The sequence below is a fragment of the Marmota flaviventris genome, chromosome 9 (genome assembly GCF_047511675.1).
Source record: "Marmota flaviventris isolate mMarFla1 chromosome 9, mMarFla1.hap1, whole genome shotgun sequence".
NCBI lineage: Eukaryota > Metazoa > Chordata > Mammalia > Rodentia > Sciuridae > Marmota > Marmota flaviventris.
Genome location: NC_092506.1, coordinates 54,160,159 through 54,173,729, shown reverse-complemented (window position 1 = coordinate 54,173,729; position 13,571 = coordinate 54,160,159). Strand labels below are relative to the sequence as shown.

The following is a 13,571-nucleotide window of genomic DNA, read 5'->3' as shown; positions in this document are numbered from 1 at the left end:
TCTGGGTCATAGGAATTCTTACTGCTTCTCTATCATTTACTGGAAGTGTATATTATATCTCAGACTCTTTTTAAGCCATAGGCAGCATCCTGCTGGCCTTAAAGTCCTTTGTGGTAGATCTGCACTATATTATGAGCAGCAGCAAAGAAGTCTTTCTTGCAGATGATCTGGAACTCAGAGCTTTCGTGATGCTTAATGTTTTGACTCCCTCAGACAGCATTAAGGAAAGGATTGTGTGTATTCTTCAGCAGTTGACTAGTCCAGAAGTACAAAAAGAAGCCACCAAAATGTCTTCCAGTTTTTCTTGGAATGTAAGGGGTTTTCTGTTGCAGAGTTGTGACCATGATATTTCTTCAGAGTAGCTAAACAAAGATTGGGACTTTTAGACAACAGCTAGTACCAGATAAATGTCCAAATTCACTTTAAAATATCCTGTTGGATGCAAAGAAGTTGGTAGGATAAATGACTTCTAAGAGGGCAGAGCTTAGGCCTCTAGAAAACCCATTCAAGAACTTTCACAGTCTTCAACCACAATCTGTCTTCACCATGAACTCTTTTAGCACCAACTCCAACATCCTTGTGCACAGATGCTCTGTTCTGTCACCCTTATGGTCAGCATGGAACACAGAAAGATGCTTGGTGCCACAGGTTTCTTGAGTCTTTTATCTTTAGATAGACTTCTGACTTCCCTGGCACTAATCGGCCAGTATAGGCTAAGAAGTGGCTAGAGGCCAAAATATCTTTACCAGATAAATTAAGCACTATCAAATGAGACTGGGTCCTAAGACTTCTCCAGCAAGGCCCCACACTATTTCAAAGATTATAAAGATGGGAAAATCCAGAGGTGAGAGGCCAAATGGAGTTCTATATTTCCCACTGTAGCATACAAAGAGAGGCAATTTAACCTAATCATTAAGCATAGGGTTGAGTCAGGAACTGTGCTCTGATCCTAACATTACCCATGGTCAGCTGTATAACTCAGGTGGGTCACTTAACCTTTCTGTATCTCAGTTTCCACATCTTTCAAAGAGAATAAGAAAGGGCTTCCTCATAGTATTACTAGGATAAACAAAATAAAATGGAATGATCCATGTAAAAACCTATGGAAAAGGTAGAAAAATACTATACAATGTATAAATCATTCAATGATAAGGGTACTCAAAATGTTTGGTATCCTCAAGCCTCAAACCCTCTAACTCATCCAACCCCATCTACAAGGCAATGAATTTCCTCAAAAAGAAAGCCCTTTTTCTTATTGCAGGAGCTTTGTTGTAACCAGTACCCCTCTCTCTCAACTCATGAGCCAAAATGACAACCTTGAGGGTCCTTTTTCTGGGAGTCCAAGCCATGAAGAGGCTTATAAAACATCTGAAAAATGCCAAGTCATCTGCCCCTCCAAACTTCTGCATAAGCCTTCATTCATAAAGCCAGGAGCAATCCAAAATGAGAAAGAGTTCCTAGGATCTTCACAAACCCCACTGCCACCCTTCAGTCACACAGGAAAGCAGCTTCCTCTTGGTGCTCACAGAATCCTGTAGGCCAATCACAGAGGCAACACAGTTTCCATGCTGTGTACAGGAACAGAACTGACCCTTGTCAAAGAAGCAGCAGCATTTTCTGCATGGCTTTCAGCAATAGCAAGCCCTAGGCTTTCTGATGAACTACTGACACCTAGAACAGCTCCCGTCAGGTCATTTTCTACTGCATCTTTCAAAGGACAATATTGATAATTCAAAACTTAACTTATTTGTCCTCTCAAATATATTCTTTTTCCCTTGCTCCCATCTCAATGGGCCAAGACAAACCCAAGTGTTGAGCCAAGGGTCTTTTTCTGTCTGCTTTCCTATTGTCAATCAGGCACCCAATCCAAAACTCATGATCAGATAGCTCTCGAAATCCTTGCTTCTTCTTCATTCCCACAGCTACTGATTTCATCCAACTTCCTTACCACTACTAAAGTGGACTTTCAAATTGAATTCAAGCCATGCCCCTCCTTACTAGAAATCCTTCAGTCACTACTACCCTAGCCCCAAGACTGAATCACAACTCCAAGCATAATTGACAAGCCCTCCAACCTCTCTGGTTCCAGTTAATCTTACTTCACAGTGCATCTCCTGACCCTATCAAGTCAGATTATCTGAAGCCCTAAGTGTCCCAGGTTTTTTCTCCCTTTTGGGCCTTCCAAGTTGCCATTCCCTTTAACTGATGCAGTCTGTCTTTACACTCTTCACTAGCCAAACTACTTCTTCAAATGTCAGCTTAAAAATATGTCTTCTGAGAAGTGTTCTGTGAACACCCCCTCTCCCAGAGTTCGTTGCTCCATGGGGTACACCTTAATGACTACCACAGTACTTCATTATAATTTATTGTTTTTTTCTTATTTATCTCTCCCACTAGACTGTAAACTACAGTACAGAACTACCTTATCCACCAAAGTGTGCTGGAAAAATATTTGAAACACAGTAGGAGATTTGTGGAGTGTTTTTTTTTTTTTTTTTTTTTTGTGTGTGTGTGTATGTGTGTGTGTTATTTTTAACATTAAATTTATAAATAAATGGATGGATGGATGGCCCAAATTTATAAGATTAAATATTTAAGAACTACAAAGAGCCTATTTACAGCATCCCTTGAGCTTCTAGGCCAAGTAATTTTCAAAGGCAAGATACAGTCAAAAGACCACTAATATCAGAGGCTTTCCCAGACTTCAAGAGTCACCAGAAATTTCCAAGTTAACATTTCATTTTTACCATTCCTTCCTTTTCTAAACTCTTCTCTCAAGAATTATGGAGATTTACTGATCCAAGACATATATGGTGGTGGTGCAGCTGGAGAAACTTAGTGAGAAGCAGTATAATAAGCAACTAGCAGAAATTGGACTACAGTCAGAGGGATGTTGTAAGGCTGAAGAAACAAGCTAGGAGGGTATAGATAGCTGACAGAGTTTCAAGTCCAGGTCTAGATGGATGCGCCAGGAAGACTGAGGACACTAGATCTGAGAAAGAAATAGGATAAGTGGAACAGGGACAAGGGACACAAGAAGGGGTGAATGGAGCATATGTCTCAGTACTGAGGTCTAATCTAGAAGAAGGTAAAGGGTAGGGGTGAAGGGCATAGGAAGAATAGACAGATGAGGAGCTGTGGGGATCTGGATTATTGCAAGGGTAAATGAACACTGCTAGCAAGCTGGTAGGCAAGTAAACAGGAAGTCCTCTGATTATTCATCTTCAAGAGATCTCAGTATCCCTAGGTGCTCAGCTACCTCTGCAGGACACCTCTGCAGACAACTTACCCAACAAATTCAACTGATTCAAATTCTAAGGCAATAAACTTTGGGTTGTGGAGGCTACATAAAATACTTTCCCCATTTTCATTATAGGATGGAAAAAGTTCAGGCTCTGGATTACAACAGATCTTATCTTAACTAAACCTCAGCACTTTCCTCTATGGCTATAGAGCTCTGGACTTCAGTTTCCTTAGCTACACAATGGTGATGCCCAACTGATAAAATTGTTGGGAAGGTTAAGTGACATAATGCTTGAGAGGGACCATATATATAGTTCTAAGCACAGAGTAAGCAATCAATAAATTGGCTCTCTTTCCCTTTCCCCTAAATGAAGCCCAGTAGGCCCCATTTTAAGCATGTATGTGGGAGTGGAAATGGAGGTGAAGAAGGACTTATGTTGCTGATTCATTAGGACAGAAGGCATGAATCAGGACTGTGTAGCATCCAGGGATGGAATAGGGACACTCCTCCCCCCAACCCATCATCCTCATCCAGGTGCCTGGGGTCTTGGCTGGCAGTAGGTCTCATGTCAGGGGAAGCAGTCTCCATTAGTACCTTTCTCACCACATTTGGAGAGGAGTGCTGGTTGGTGTTGTCCATAGAGGGGACACTATGAGAAGTTTCCTCCCCAGATGTCTGAGGCAAGGAAGCAGCAACATTCTTCTCAAGAGGGAGAGCTGGCTTTGGGCCCTCAGATGCTGGAGGCTCATCTGTAACCTAGAAGAGGGAATAACAACTTCGGTGGGTTTCACTGCAGAGAGTAGCAGCAACAGCAAGATCCAGTACCCTTCCTGCTACTACCTACACATGGTGTACTGCTTAAAATTAAAAAAAAAAATACTGTCATCTAAACTTTTCCTAAAACTACATCCTAATGTGATAGTCTTATAATAGAATCAAAAACAAGAATTCTGAGCTAACTCTGTCAGCAATTTAACAGTTATAATACAGGTTTGCGTTGTTTGTTTTATGGTGCTAGGGATCTAACCCAGGACCTCATGCATGCAAGGCGAGTGCTCTACCACTTAGCTGCGTCCCTAGCCCCATAACACAGTTTTGACTTACATTTAGCTACAGTCCTCAATAAACCCTGGGCCCTTTTCTGGCATCACAATAATTATTCCATATCCCCTCTCAAAGGATTGAAGTCGCTGGAGATGTCATTTAAAGCATTATCTGAAGTTGTCAATGTTGGAGCATAATTGTGAGACCTCACATTTTGAAATAAAGTAAAAATCAAAAAAATCTTTGATGATGTAAGTGTAGTTATAGGTTTAAAGGAGACACTACCACAGCAAAAGTGAGAAGGCGTAGTGACAAGGGGCTGTAGCAGGAGATAAAACAAAACAGGAGCTAAGAATGAAGATATGGAATGCAGCAAAGATTCCAGAAGTACAAACTATGCCTCTTCGATTATTTATATTTTAGCTGAGAAATTAGAGGAGCAGCATTCAATTTCCCCCTAAGGAAGGAACAAGGCCTCTTATGTGGCATTATAGAAAAGTCAGAAGACCTGGCTCCAAGTTTTATCTCTACTTCTAAAAATTGTATAATCTCTAGGCAAACTGCTTGCCCTCTCTAACCCCTACTTCTGCATGGTGATGCCTACTGAACAATGGTGTTAATGGATAAATGATATGGTTATAGAAAACCATATGCATAGCTCAGTAGATGTGAATAAAGTTTAAGTAATGTCTGTATAGTGTTAGAAAGTGCCAACCACTAGGATCTAATGAATACCTCACTCCATCCCTCAAGCCCAGATCTATGTTGGGATTAAGTACTATGTTCTCTGGAGCTTCTCTGAGGTAGGAGCTTGAATCTAAGGTAGTTGTGAAATGTGAGGTCTGAGCTTAAGGCCACCCTAAGATGATGAAACTGTTTCCTGTGCCACCCTATGACCGGAGAGGCTGAGTTTTCTGAAGAGTCCTTGGATGAGGCAGCTCACCTGCAGGGTGTCCTCCTGGCTCTGGGACTGGACAGGTGCTGGCTGCCTCACAATGTAGTTGATCTGCCCCACAATGGTTTGTTGTAGATGCTGAGGAGATTTGGTCTGACTCAGCTGCAGGCTGGGCTGCTGAGCCTGGAGGAGCAGCTCCAAGTCCTTCTGCATCTCCTCCAGCTCAAACTTATGGTGCATTATGTCCACATTCTGGGAACAGGCAGGCCCAGGAGGATTCTCATGTTGACCCGAAGCCAGATGCTGGGATGGAGGTAGAGGTAAGGGTGGCTGCTGCAGGGGTGGAGGTGGTGGAGGTGGAGGAGGTGGCAGCTGCTGCTGTGGCTGCTGCTGAAAGTGGCTAAGCTTCAGCTTCTGGTGGTGGCCAAACTGGACTTGAATGGAGGGAGTCTGTAAGGTGGACTGAGCATGGGTTCCTTGCTGAATGTCCTGTGGTGGGACTATGCACACGGGCTGGGAAGTCAGCTGCTGCTGCCCAGGCCGCTGGGTTGTGCTTTCCTGTTCTACAGGGGGCTGGGTTTCCAGCCATGGCTGTAGCAGTTTGGGGGGATGACTGCTACAGGCCAGCTCCTTCTCCCTGGTCAGCAGGGTAGAGCACTGCAGTGACCCCAACTGTTGGGGTATCATCTCAGAGGGCTGTCTAAAACTCTGGGTTGTGTGTATGCTGGGTGGAGGGATCTGGCCTTTGAGGGAGGGTGAGATGGGGGAGCAGTGGGAGCAGCACACAGATGAAGAACACAAAGCCGGAGGCTGGAACTTGTGTGAAGAGTGGCTGAGAGCCTCTTGCTGAGCCACTGGGGGTTGGTGGCTTTGATAAAAGGAAGATGGCCCCTGCAAACCTCCATAAGCAGGAGTATCTGTCCGGGAGAGCTGTCCACCTTCAGTAGTTATGCAGCCTGGAAATTCAGAACAGAGAGTTTTTCAAAATGTAATATGCAGTTGTTCCCCCCCCACTTGCTACTTCCTGCCCCTAAGCCTAAAGGACATTATTCAACAAACTTGTACCAAGTATAAAGATTAATAAGTTCAACTTCTGATTTCCAAAACTCAGTCTAGAATGCTGCCAGTAATAGCACCTGCAAGAACCTGCTTTAGCAGGCAGTTAAATTTAAGAATTAGCTGTTTTTACCAGATTATCAGTTCTGACTCTGTTCTTATCTTACTAAGGAAACCATGGGCTCCTTCAAATAGCACCCACTCGTTTTCTAACACATCAGCCCTATGGAAAGTCTGACTAAAAGAATCAACATTGGGTGTAGGAAGGGAATATGCTAAAAAGTAGCAAAGGTAAGACAGGCATCTCTCGGATAAGTCTCCAGATACAAGTCTGAGGAACTGTGTGTTGGGCAAGTAAGATGGAAGAGCATAGGGAAGCTCCCATACCAGGTCATGCCAGATACCAGCACTGCCCTCTGGAATCTCTGGGCCCCTAGTGCATGAATGGATTATATTATTGATCTTGTTTAGATGAAATTTACTTAGGGGAAGACAGCTTCTAAAGGGCATGGGGTGAGTTTGATCCATCTTTGGTCCTTTAGTGCCTAACCCAGAACAGGTGCCCACCAAAGGTATGCTGAATTAAATCAAAGGGAAGAGGGAAGTCAAAAATAAATCTAAATACCACTTATCATTGTGCCAAGTTCAAAAAACTTTCAGTGAGATTAATGGCATCAAATGAAGGCAGCAGTTGGTCATTATTTTAACAAGCTCATTAGGCTGTCAACATAGGCATGACTTCTATAATGTTATTACAAAGTCCTATACTGCCTCTGTCATTTAGCTGCCCCATCCTCCCCCGCCATACACACACACACACACACACACACACACACACACACACAAAGAAAAAGTTTGCAAAGTGACTTCATGACCACTGGCAATCTCAGGATTTTTCCTGGGTATATCCTGACCTATCAGTAAGTTAAGATTTCCTATATTTATTCTTAGCAATTTGTTGAAAGCCCACGGAGTAGTTCCTAGCTTACCAAGGGAAGCCAGCTGCTTGGTCCAGAAGTTAGGCTCCCAGGTGAATCTGATACTCCAAGGGGAACCAGGATCTGTATTACAATTTGTCTCAAGCAATCGCTGCATCTGAAACACAATCTGACAACAGCACTAAAGGTCATTTATATGGGCAACTTGTGCCTGAATGAAACCCCCCTCCCTTGTTCTTTTGATAGGCTGAAGAGCTCAAAAGTCATGCCTCTTCAGCCTCAGGTCATTCCCCATATTCTCATTCCCTTTCACCTTAGTACCTTCTCATTCTCCCATCTGATCCTCTCCCTTTTGTCAAGGTTTCTGGGATCCCAACATTTATATCTCCTCCAAGACCCAAGTGATTTGTAATTCCCCCTCAGGACAACAGTTGCCCTGGACAGCTCCATTCATTCTACTGCCTCAATATAAGAGACTATACAGGGCAGACATTCTCTGAGCTCCCCATTGCTGTCCTTCTACCAACATGCTTCCACCCTAGTCAGTTGCCCTCCTCCTCTGTAATTACTCTCATCTATTTTCCATCACTAACTCTTATCTCCAGGACTCTGGCAAGTATCCAACTTACTCTGATATCATCTAGTTAACTACCTCTTACTTATTTGAAAAATATTTTAATGTCAGTCACCTTTACCCCATTTTTCAGCTCAGTCACCATATCTAGACCCTCTTTGGCATTTAGAACCATTCTACCTACAAGACCTTATACTCCAACAATCTACTCCCAGATTATAACTAGTTCTTACTCTTTCAGAGCATTTGCTTCAACTTTACTGGACTCTCTAAGCAGGCTCCACCAGTCCAGAGGGTCTTCCCAGCTTCCCATCATTTTACAGTATCATCAGTGCCCTAATTCTCTCCCCCAATCACCAATTCCTAAACTTAGGTCAATCTAGATATCCCAAAGCCATGTTATGCAGGGCTACATATGAGAGCATTAATTTCACCCTCAACCCTTTTTCTTATCACTTCTTGTCTCCTTTCTCTCCCACTTTTCTCAGTGACTAAATCTTCCGTGCCACTCACCCAATGCCTAACCCTCTTATTATCATTTTCAACTTTGCAGAGGAAGAGACCATTAAAAAAAACTCCCCTGAAATGGATCAAATTATGTTATATGCATGTATGAAGATGCCACAGTGAAACCCACTATTTTGTGTAATTATTATGTACCAATAAAACATTTTAACTCTCCCCCTGAAAAAAACTCCCCAAATGTGTATTTCCACACTGAGCTATATTATACTGTTCCTTTTCTGTTCTCCCATCTCAGAGGGAGTGTCCTTGAGTTTGAGTTCAACTGGTTCACTCTAGGATCCTACCTTGTCCTGCCTTGTCTGTATGCTTACTCCATCACACATCTCTCCTCCTTGTCAACCTATTCTCCCCTATAAATGTATGCATATGTTTGGAAAGGAAATTTTTCTCCCAACTCACCTCTTTCTCAAGCTACTTATTTCCCTTCTATCTCTACTTTCCCATGTTCCATCATTAGTCTCCTCATACTGGCTTCCTACTCTTCAATTTTGCTAGAACTTCTTTCAAAAGATCACCAGGAACTTTCTGATTGACAGATCTCATGTGTCTCTTCACTATTTATGCTGTTTCATTCAGTGTTGTTCTATTTCATGGACAACACTGACCATTTAAATTTGAAACTGTCAATTTCTGTGTACCACACTCTCCTATTTCTCCTCCAATTTCTGATAATTTCTTATCATTACTTTTCAGTCACCCTCTTTCTCTTACTACACAGAAAATGATGGTATTCCCTGGATTCCAGACTTGCCTTTCTCTTCTTTCTCCACACACTCTCCTAATGGTGATACCACCAATATCCCAGTGACTTCCTCATCTCAATCTCCAACCCTGACTTTTCTCTGATTTCCACACTCATCTACCAAAACACCTTTTTGATGTTGCCTTTTAGAAGCTTTACAGGCCCCTTAGACAACATATCCAAATATAAACTTCTCTCAAACTTCTTCCTCTTTCTCCTGGGTATCACCATCCTCCCAAGGCTAACACTTCAACTCCTCCTTTACTCTTAGCCTCCCATTCAGACCTCAATAACTTTCTGTGACATATTTGCACCACTGCTCATGTCCAGGACAATTTCTAAATCCATGACCTAAGACAAAGAACTACAGACTTTCCTAGCTAAGTTAACTAGAGGAAGGTGGAAATATTTTAGCACAAAAGCAGTGACTGAATTTCAAGGATAGATAGAGCTGCTTTTTCCATTCTGTTAAAAGAAAAGGCACTTCCCAGGGAAGCCTTATTACCCCTATGACAGAGAGGATGATATGATCAGCTTCAAGGACATGCTAAGGGATGGGAGGTTCCTCTTACCAGCTCTTTGCTGAAAAGGAAAGGAACGCTGGTTTTGCTGCAGACAGCCCAATTGATGAAATTCTGCACATGCTCAAACTGACGGTTGAGAACCACAATGCTCTGTAATTGCTGTTCCAGCTTCCGCTTTCTCTCATTAGTAATGCCCTTGGTGCAGAGAGAGAAGACACAGTCTCTGATCTTGTTCTTAGGCCTGCTTGGGAACTCTAATGGTCTGTGTGTATTAGTGTAAGCACTGATGGAGTCAGATGAGATTGTACCCCTGAGAGAAGAACAGCAGGACAAAGTGCTGCCATGGGCTACTGACAGGTAGAGGAAGGGAGAGATGGTGGCAAATATGCAATGGATAAAGAATGAGGAAATAAATGAATGTCTACATCTCTTGGGAATAACCCACTGAAGAAGATGGGCTGCTTTGTGACACTTCTAAATCTATAACCTTGAACAGTCAAGGATGGCAGCTGCCTAAGAGAGTTTGAACTGAAAGTCTGAACTGATCTCATAGCACTTAATGAGCCATCTTCCCAAAATTAGACTAGAAATTTTAATACACAAGTAATAGAGACCTATGGAAACTGCATATCTGAATTCTAGCCCCAGATGTTTTGGGCCCTGGGACTAGTTTCATATATGCCTGGTCTCTGATCCAGGAGAGCATAGAACTCATCCATCTGATCCATCTGTCTACATATACCTCCAACTCCTCTATGAGTCCATTGGCCTGTTTGTTTAGCTCATTCATCAGGACCATCTTGGCCATTTTGATCTGGTTTTCCACCTTCCTGTGCTGATGCTTCACTTCAAAAATCCTGTAAGCACAATGGGATGAAACAGAGTGAGCCCTTCCCTCATGGCCCATAAGGGTCAAGAGACAAGGAAGCTAAAAGTCAACAATTTAGAAGCTGCCTACAGAGATCAGGGCCCAGCAGGCACCAAATAAAGAAAAAAAACTTCCTCCACCCGCTCCCAACCCTTTGTAAAAGCCCAGTCCACTTGATCTCAGTGAGCCAGTGGCCCAAAAGTTAACTTTTGGGGTTGAAGATATAGCTCAGTGATAAAGTGCTTTTCTGGCATGTATGAGGCCTTGGGTTCAAATCCCAGCACCCTCACACACACACACACACCCCATATGTCACATCACCAAAAGTTAACTTGTTTTTTCTAGGCAAAACCTCAAGTCTAAGTCTACATACACATATATCCAGAAGCTCAACAGTTGGCATAGCACTAGACACAGGATGGAGAGAGTGAATATGGGCATGTCATACAATTTGGTGTCTAAAAAAGGATGATGCTCCAAGAAACAATGTCATGAGGTAAAAAGAACATAGGTGTTCTTCAATAGATGAATGGATAAAGAAAATGTGGTATATATACTAAATGGAATATTACTCAGCTTTAAAGAAGATAGAAATCATGGCATTAGTCATTAAATGGATGGAGTTGGAGAATATCATGCTAAGTGAAATAATCCAATCCCCAAAACCGAAGGCCAAATGTTTTCTCTAATATGTGGATATTAATTCACAATAAGGCAGGGGGCACTAGAGAAGAACAGTATTACCTTAGATTAGGTAGAGGGAAGTGAAGGGATGGGGATGGGATAGAATGTGGGGATAGGAAAGATAGTAGAATGAAACAGACATTATTACTTTATGTATATATGTGACTGCACGACCAATATGATTCTACAACATGTATACTCAGAAAAAATGAAAAATTATATCCCATCTATGTATGATATATCAAAGTGCATAAATGCTTTCTACTATCATGTATAACGAAAACAAATCAAAAAATTTATTAAAAAAAAGAACTTGGGTAGAGATGGAAAGTAGACCAGTCATTTCTGAGGACTGGCAGGGGTGAGAAAAGGAGAAGAACAAGATTAATAATGTATATGGGGTTTCTTTCTAAGGCGACAAAAATGTTCTAAAAGTAGATAATAATTACATACAATTGCACAATTCGGTGAAATACCAAAAACTAATTAATTATGCCTTTTTAAATGTTAATTTTATGGTATATAAATTATATTTCAGTAAAGCTATTTTAAAAAGTAAGGACAGAGGCTTTGAAGTCACCACAGACCTAGCTTCCAAATCCAGTTCAGTCACTAATTAGTTGTATGATCTCAGGTAAATCACCTAACCTCTCTGAACCTCAGTCTCTTCATCAATAAAAAGGAGATAATTCCTGACTGAAAGAATTTCTAGAATAAAAAAAAATAATTAATATATGATGCCCAACCCAGTCTCCCATGTGATTAGCTTTCAGTTCTTACTAATTTTCCTATAAAATCATTTCCAGTGATTTCATTTTAAAAAAAAAAGTGTGTCACATTAGATTGGAAAGAGAGAAAGGATGGGAGAGGAGGGGAGGAATAGGGAGGATAGGAAGGGCAGCAGAATAGAATAGACAATATGATTGATGTATGTACATTCCATGTATGTATTATATATCAAAATGCATTCTACTGTCATGTATGACTAAAAAAGTAAATAAAAACAAAAAAAATAACAATGATTTTATGTCATTGTAGATTTTTAAAATATATTTGCTTTTAGTTGTTGATAGACCTTTATTTTATTTATTTATATGCAGTGCTGAGAACTGAACCTAGTGCCTCACACATGCCAGGCAAATGTGCTACCGCTGAACCACAGCCACAGCCCTCTTTTGTAGATTTTTATGGAAAACAAACTGCCACTGACTTGTTATAACCTCAAAAATAAATAGCAGAACTCTTCTCCAGTATCTACTGTGTAACTATTCTCAAGCAGGCACTTCTGGCTAGTTTCATGAGGCAAATATTTTGGCCCAGACTCACTCTGATCATCATGAGCCTCAGTTAACCAAGTGATGACCCAAAGACCCTCACCAGCCTTGAAGCCTCTAAGGCCAGGATGCCTGCCTTCTAGGACATGCCCACATCTCTTTAACCACATGTCTTTTCCATGGACACCACATCTAATTGCCTAGTGCCAGGACCTAGAATGTGAGGGAGCAGAGCATTTCTAGCACTGGCAAGGGACTAGCCTGTGCTACCTGTCCTCAATTTGCTTTGCAGATGTCTGTAGACTGGATTTCTTATGTGCCACCTGTGCAGTCACACTTTCCAGAAGCATCCTCTGGTTTTGTAGAACTTCTTCAACATGTCTGCATCTAGGGGAGGAGACAAGGAAAAAGCTGAGGAGGATTGGCTGCTATTCTGACCATGCTAATCAAGCAGGAGTCCCTATATTGTATAGTTTCAGCCAGGCCCATTGAGGCCATGATTATATCTTGAGACAAATGCACTGCAGGCTCTTGGCCCATTAAACTTTCTCAAGAGAAGCCATAACAGGAGCAGAGAAACACTTCAGCTCAAGGACTGCAGGTTGGCTTGGGCAGCAAGAGGATTTTGATGCTCTGGGAGCTATAGTCCTCACAAGTAAGGAGTTCAGAGTCCTCCCAAGCCCATTTCAGGCAACCCGCAAGCCTCACCTATGTTCTTTGTGTTCCACCATCAGGCAGCTATGGCATGTGAGCACATCACAGGTCTCGCAGAATAGCTTGAGCACTTCATGTGTGTGTAGAGGACAGTACAAAGCAAAGTCCCCAGAATCACCATTCACTCCTGCCACAGAAGATAGAGAAAGTGGGCTTCTCCTCCTCTGGTAGACTTCTCAGTTAAGTTCACTGAGCAGCCTTCAGCCCTCAGCCCTCAACAAATACCACAGAGACTCAGAGCTTGGGAGAGGTGGTAAAAACAGGATATGCTTCTTTCCAGGATGGGCAAGAAGAAAAAGGAGGAATTTAGGCTTAGCCTAGGAGGATCTAGGCTCAGCTGTCCAGAAATAACACACCACCAAGCCCTAGCATCCTGCCACCTGCCAGAAGCTGAGGAAGGTGCTTACTAATGCTGTATGTGGATCTCCTGCAGAATAATAAACCCTCTAAAATTAACCTAAACTTCTTCATTAATTAGAATTGTTATCA

At 42.1% G+C, this 13,571-nt stretch overlaps 1 protein-coding gene and 1 long non-coding RNA gene across 3 annotated transcripts in view; one reads left to right on the top strand and one right to left on the bottom strand.

Moving 5' to 3' along the window:
- The window catches only part of Trim66 (tripartite motif containing 66), a 40,103-nt gene that overhangs the window by 14,380 nt on the left and 12,152 nt on the right, over positions 1–13,571 (bottom strand). For both annotated transcript variants that reach the window (XM_071616403.1, XM_027942330.2), the window contains exons 4-10: positions 13,077–13,209; positions 12,639–12,755; positions 10,285–10,399; positions 9,591–9,737; positions 7,229–7,346; positions 5,232–6,139; positions 3,839–4,000 (exon numbers count right to left, since the gene is read on the bottom strand). In XM_071616403.1, the coding sequence (XP_071472504.1) occupies positions 3,839–4,000; positions 5,232–6,139; positions 7,229–7,346; positions 9,591–9,737; positions 10,285–10,399; positions 12,639–12,755; positions 13,077–13,209 (1,700 nt within the window). The remainder of the gene's footprint in view (positions 1–3,838; positions 4,001–5,231; positions 6,140–7,228; positions 7,347–9,590; positions 9,738–10,284; positions 10,400–12,638; positions 12,756–13,076; positions 13,210–13,571) is intronic.
- The window catches only part of LOC114098203 (uncharacterized), a 29,105-nt gene continuing 20,949 nt past the window's right edge, over positions 5,416–13,571 (top strand). The window contains exon 1 of the long non-coding RNA XR_003583698.3: positions 5,416–5,503. This is a non-coding gene — a long non-coding RNA (uncharacterized lncRNA). The remainder of the gene's footprint in view (positions 5,504–13,571) is intronic.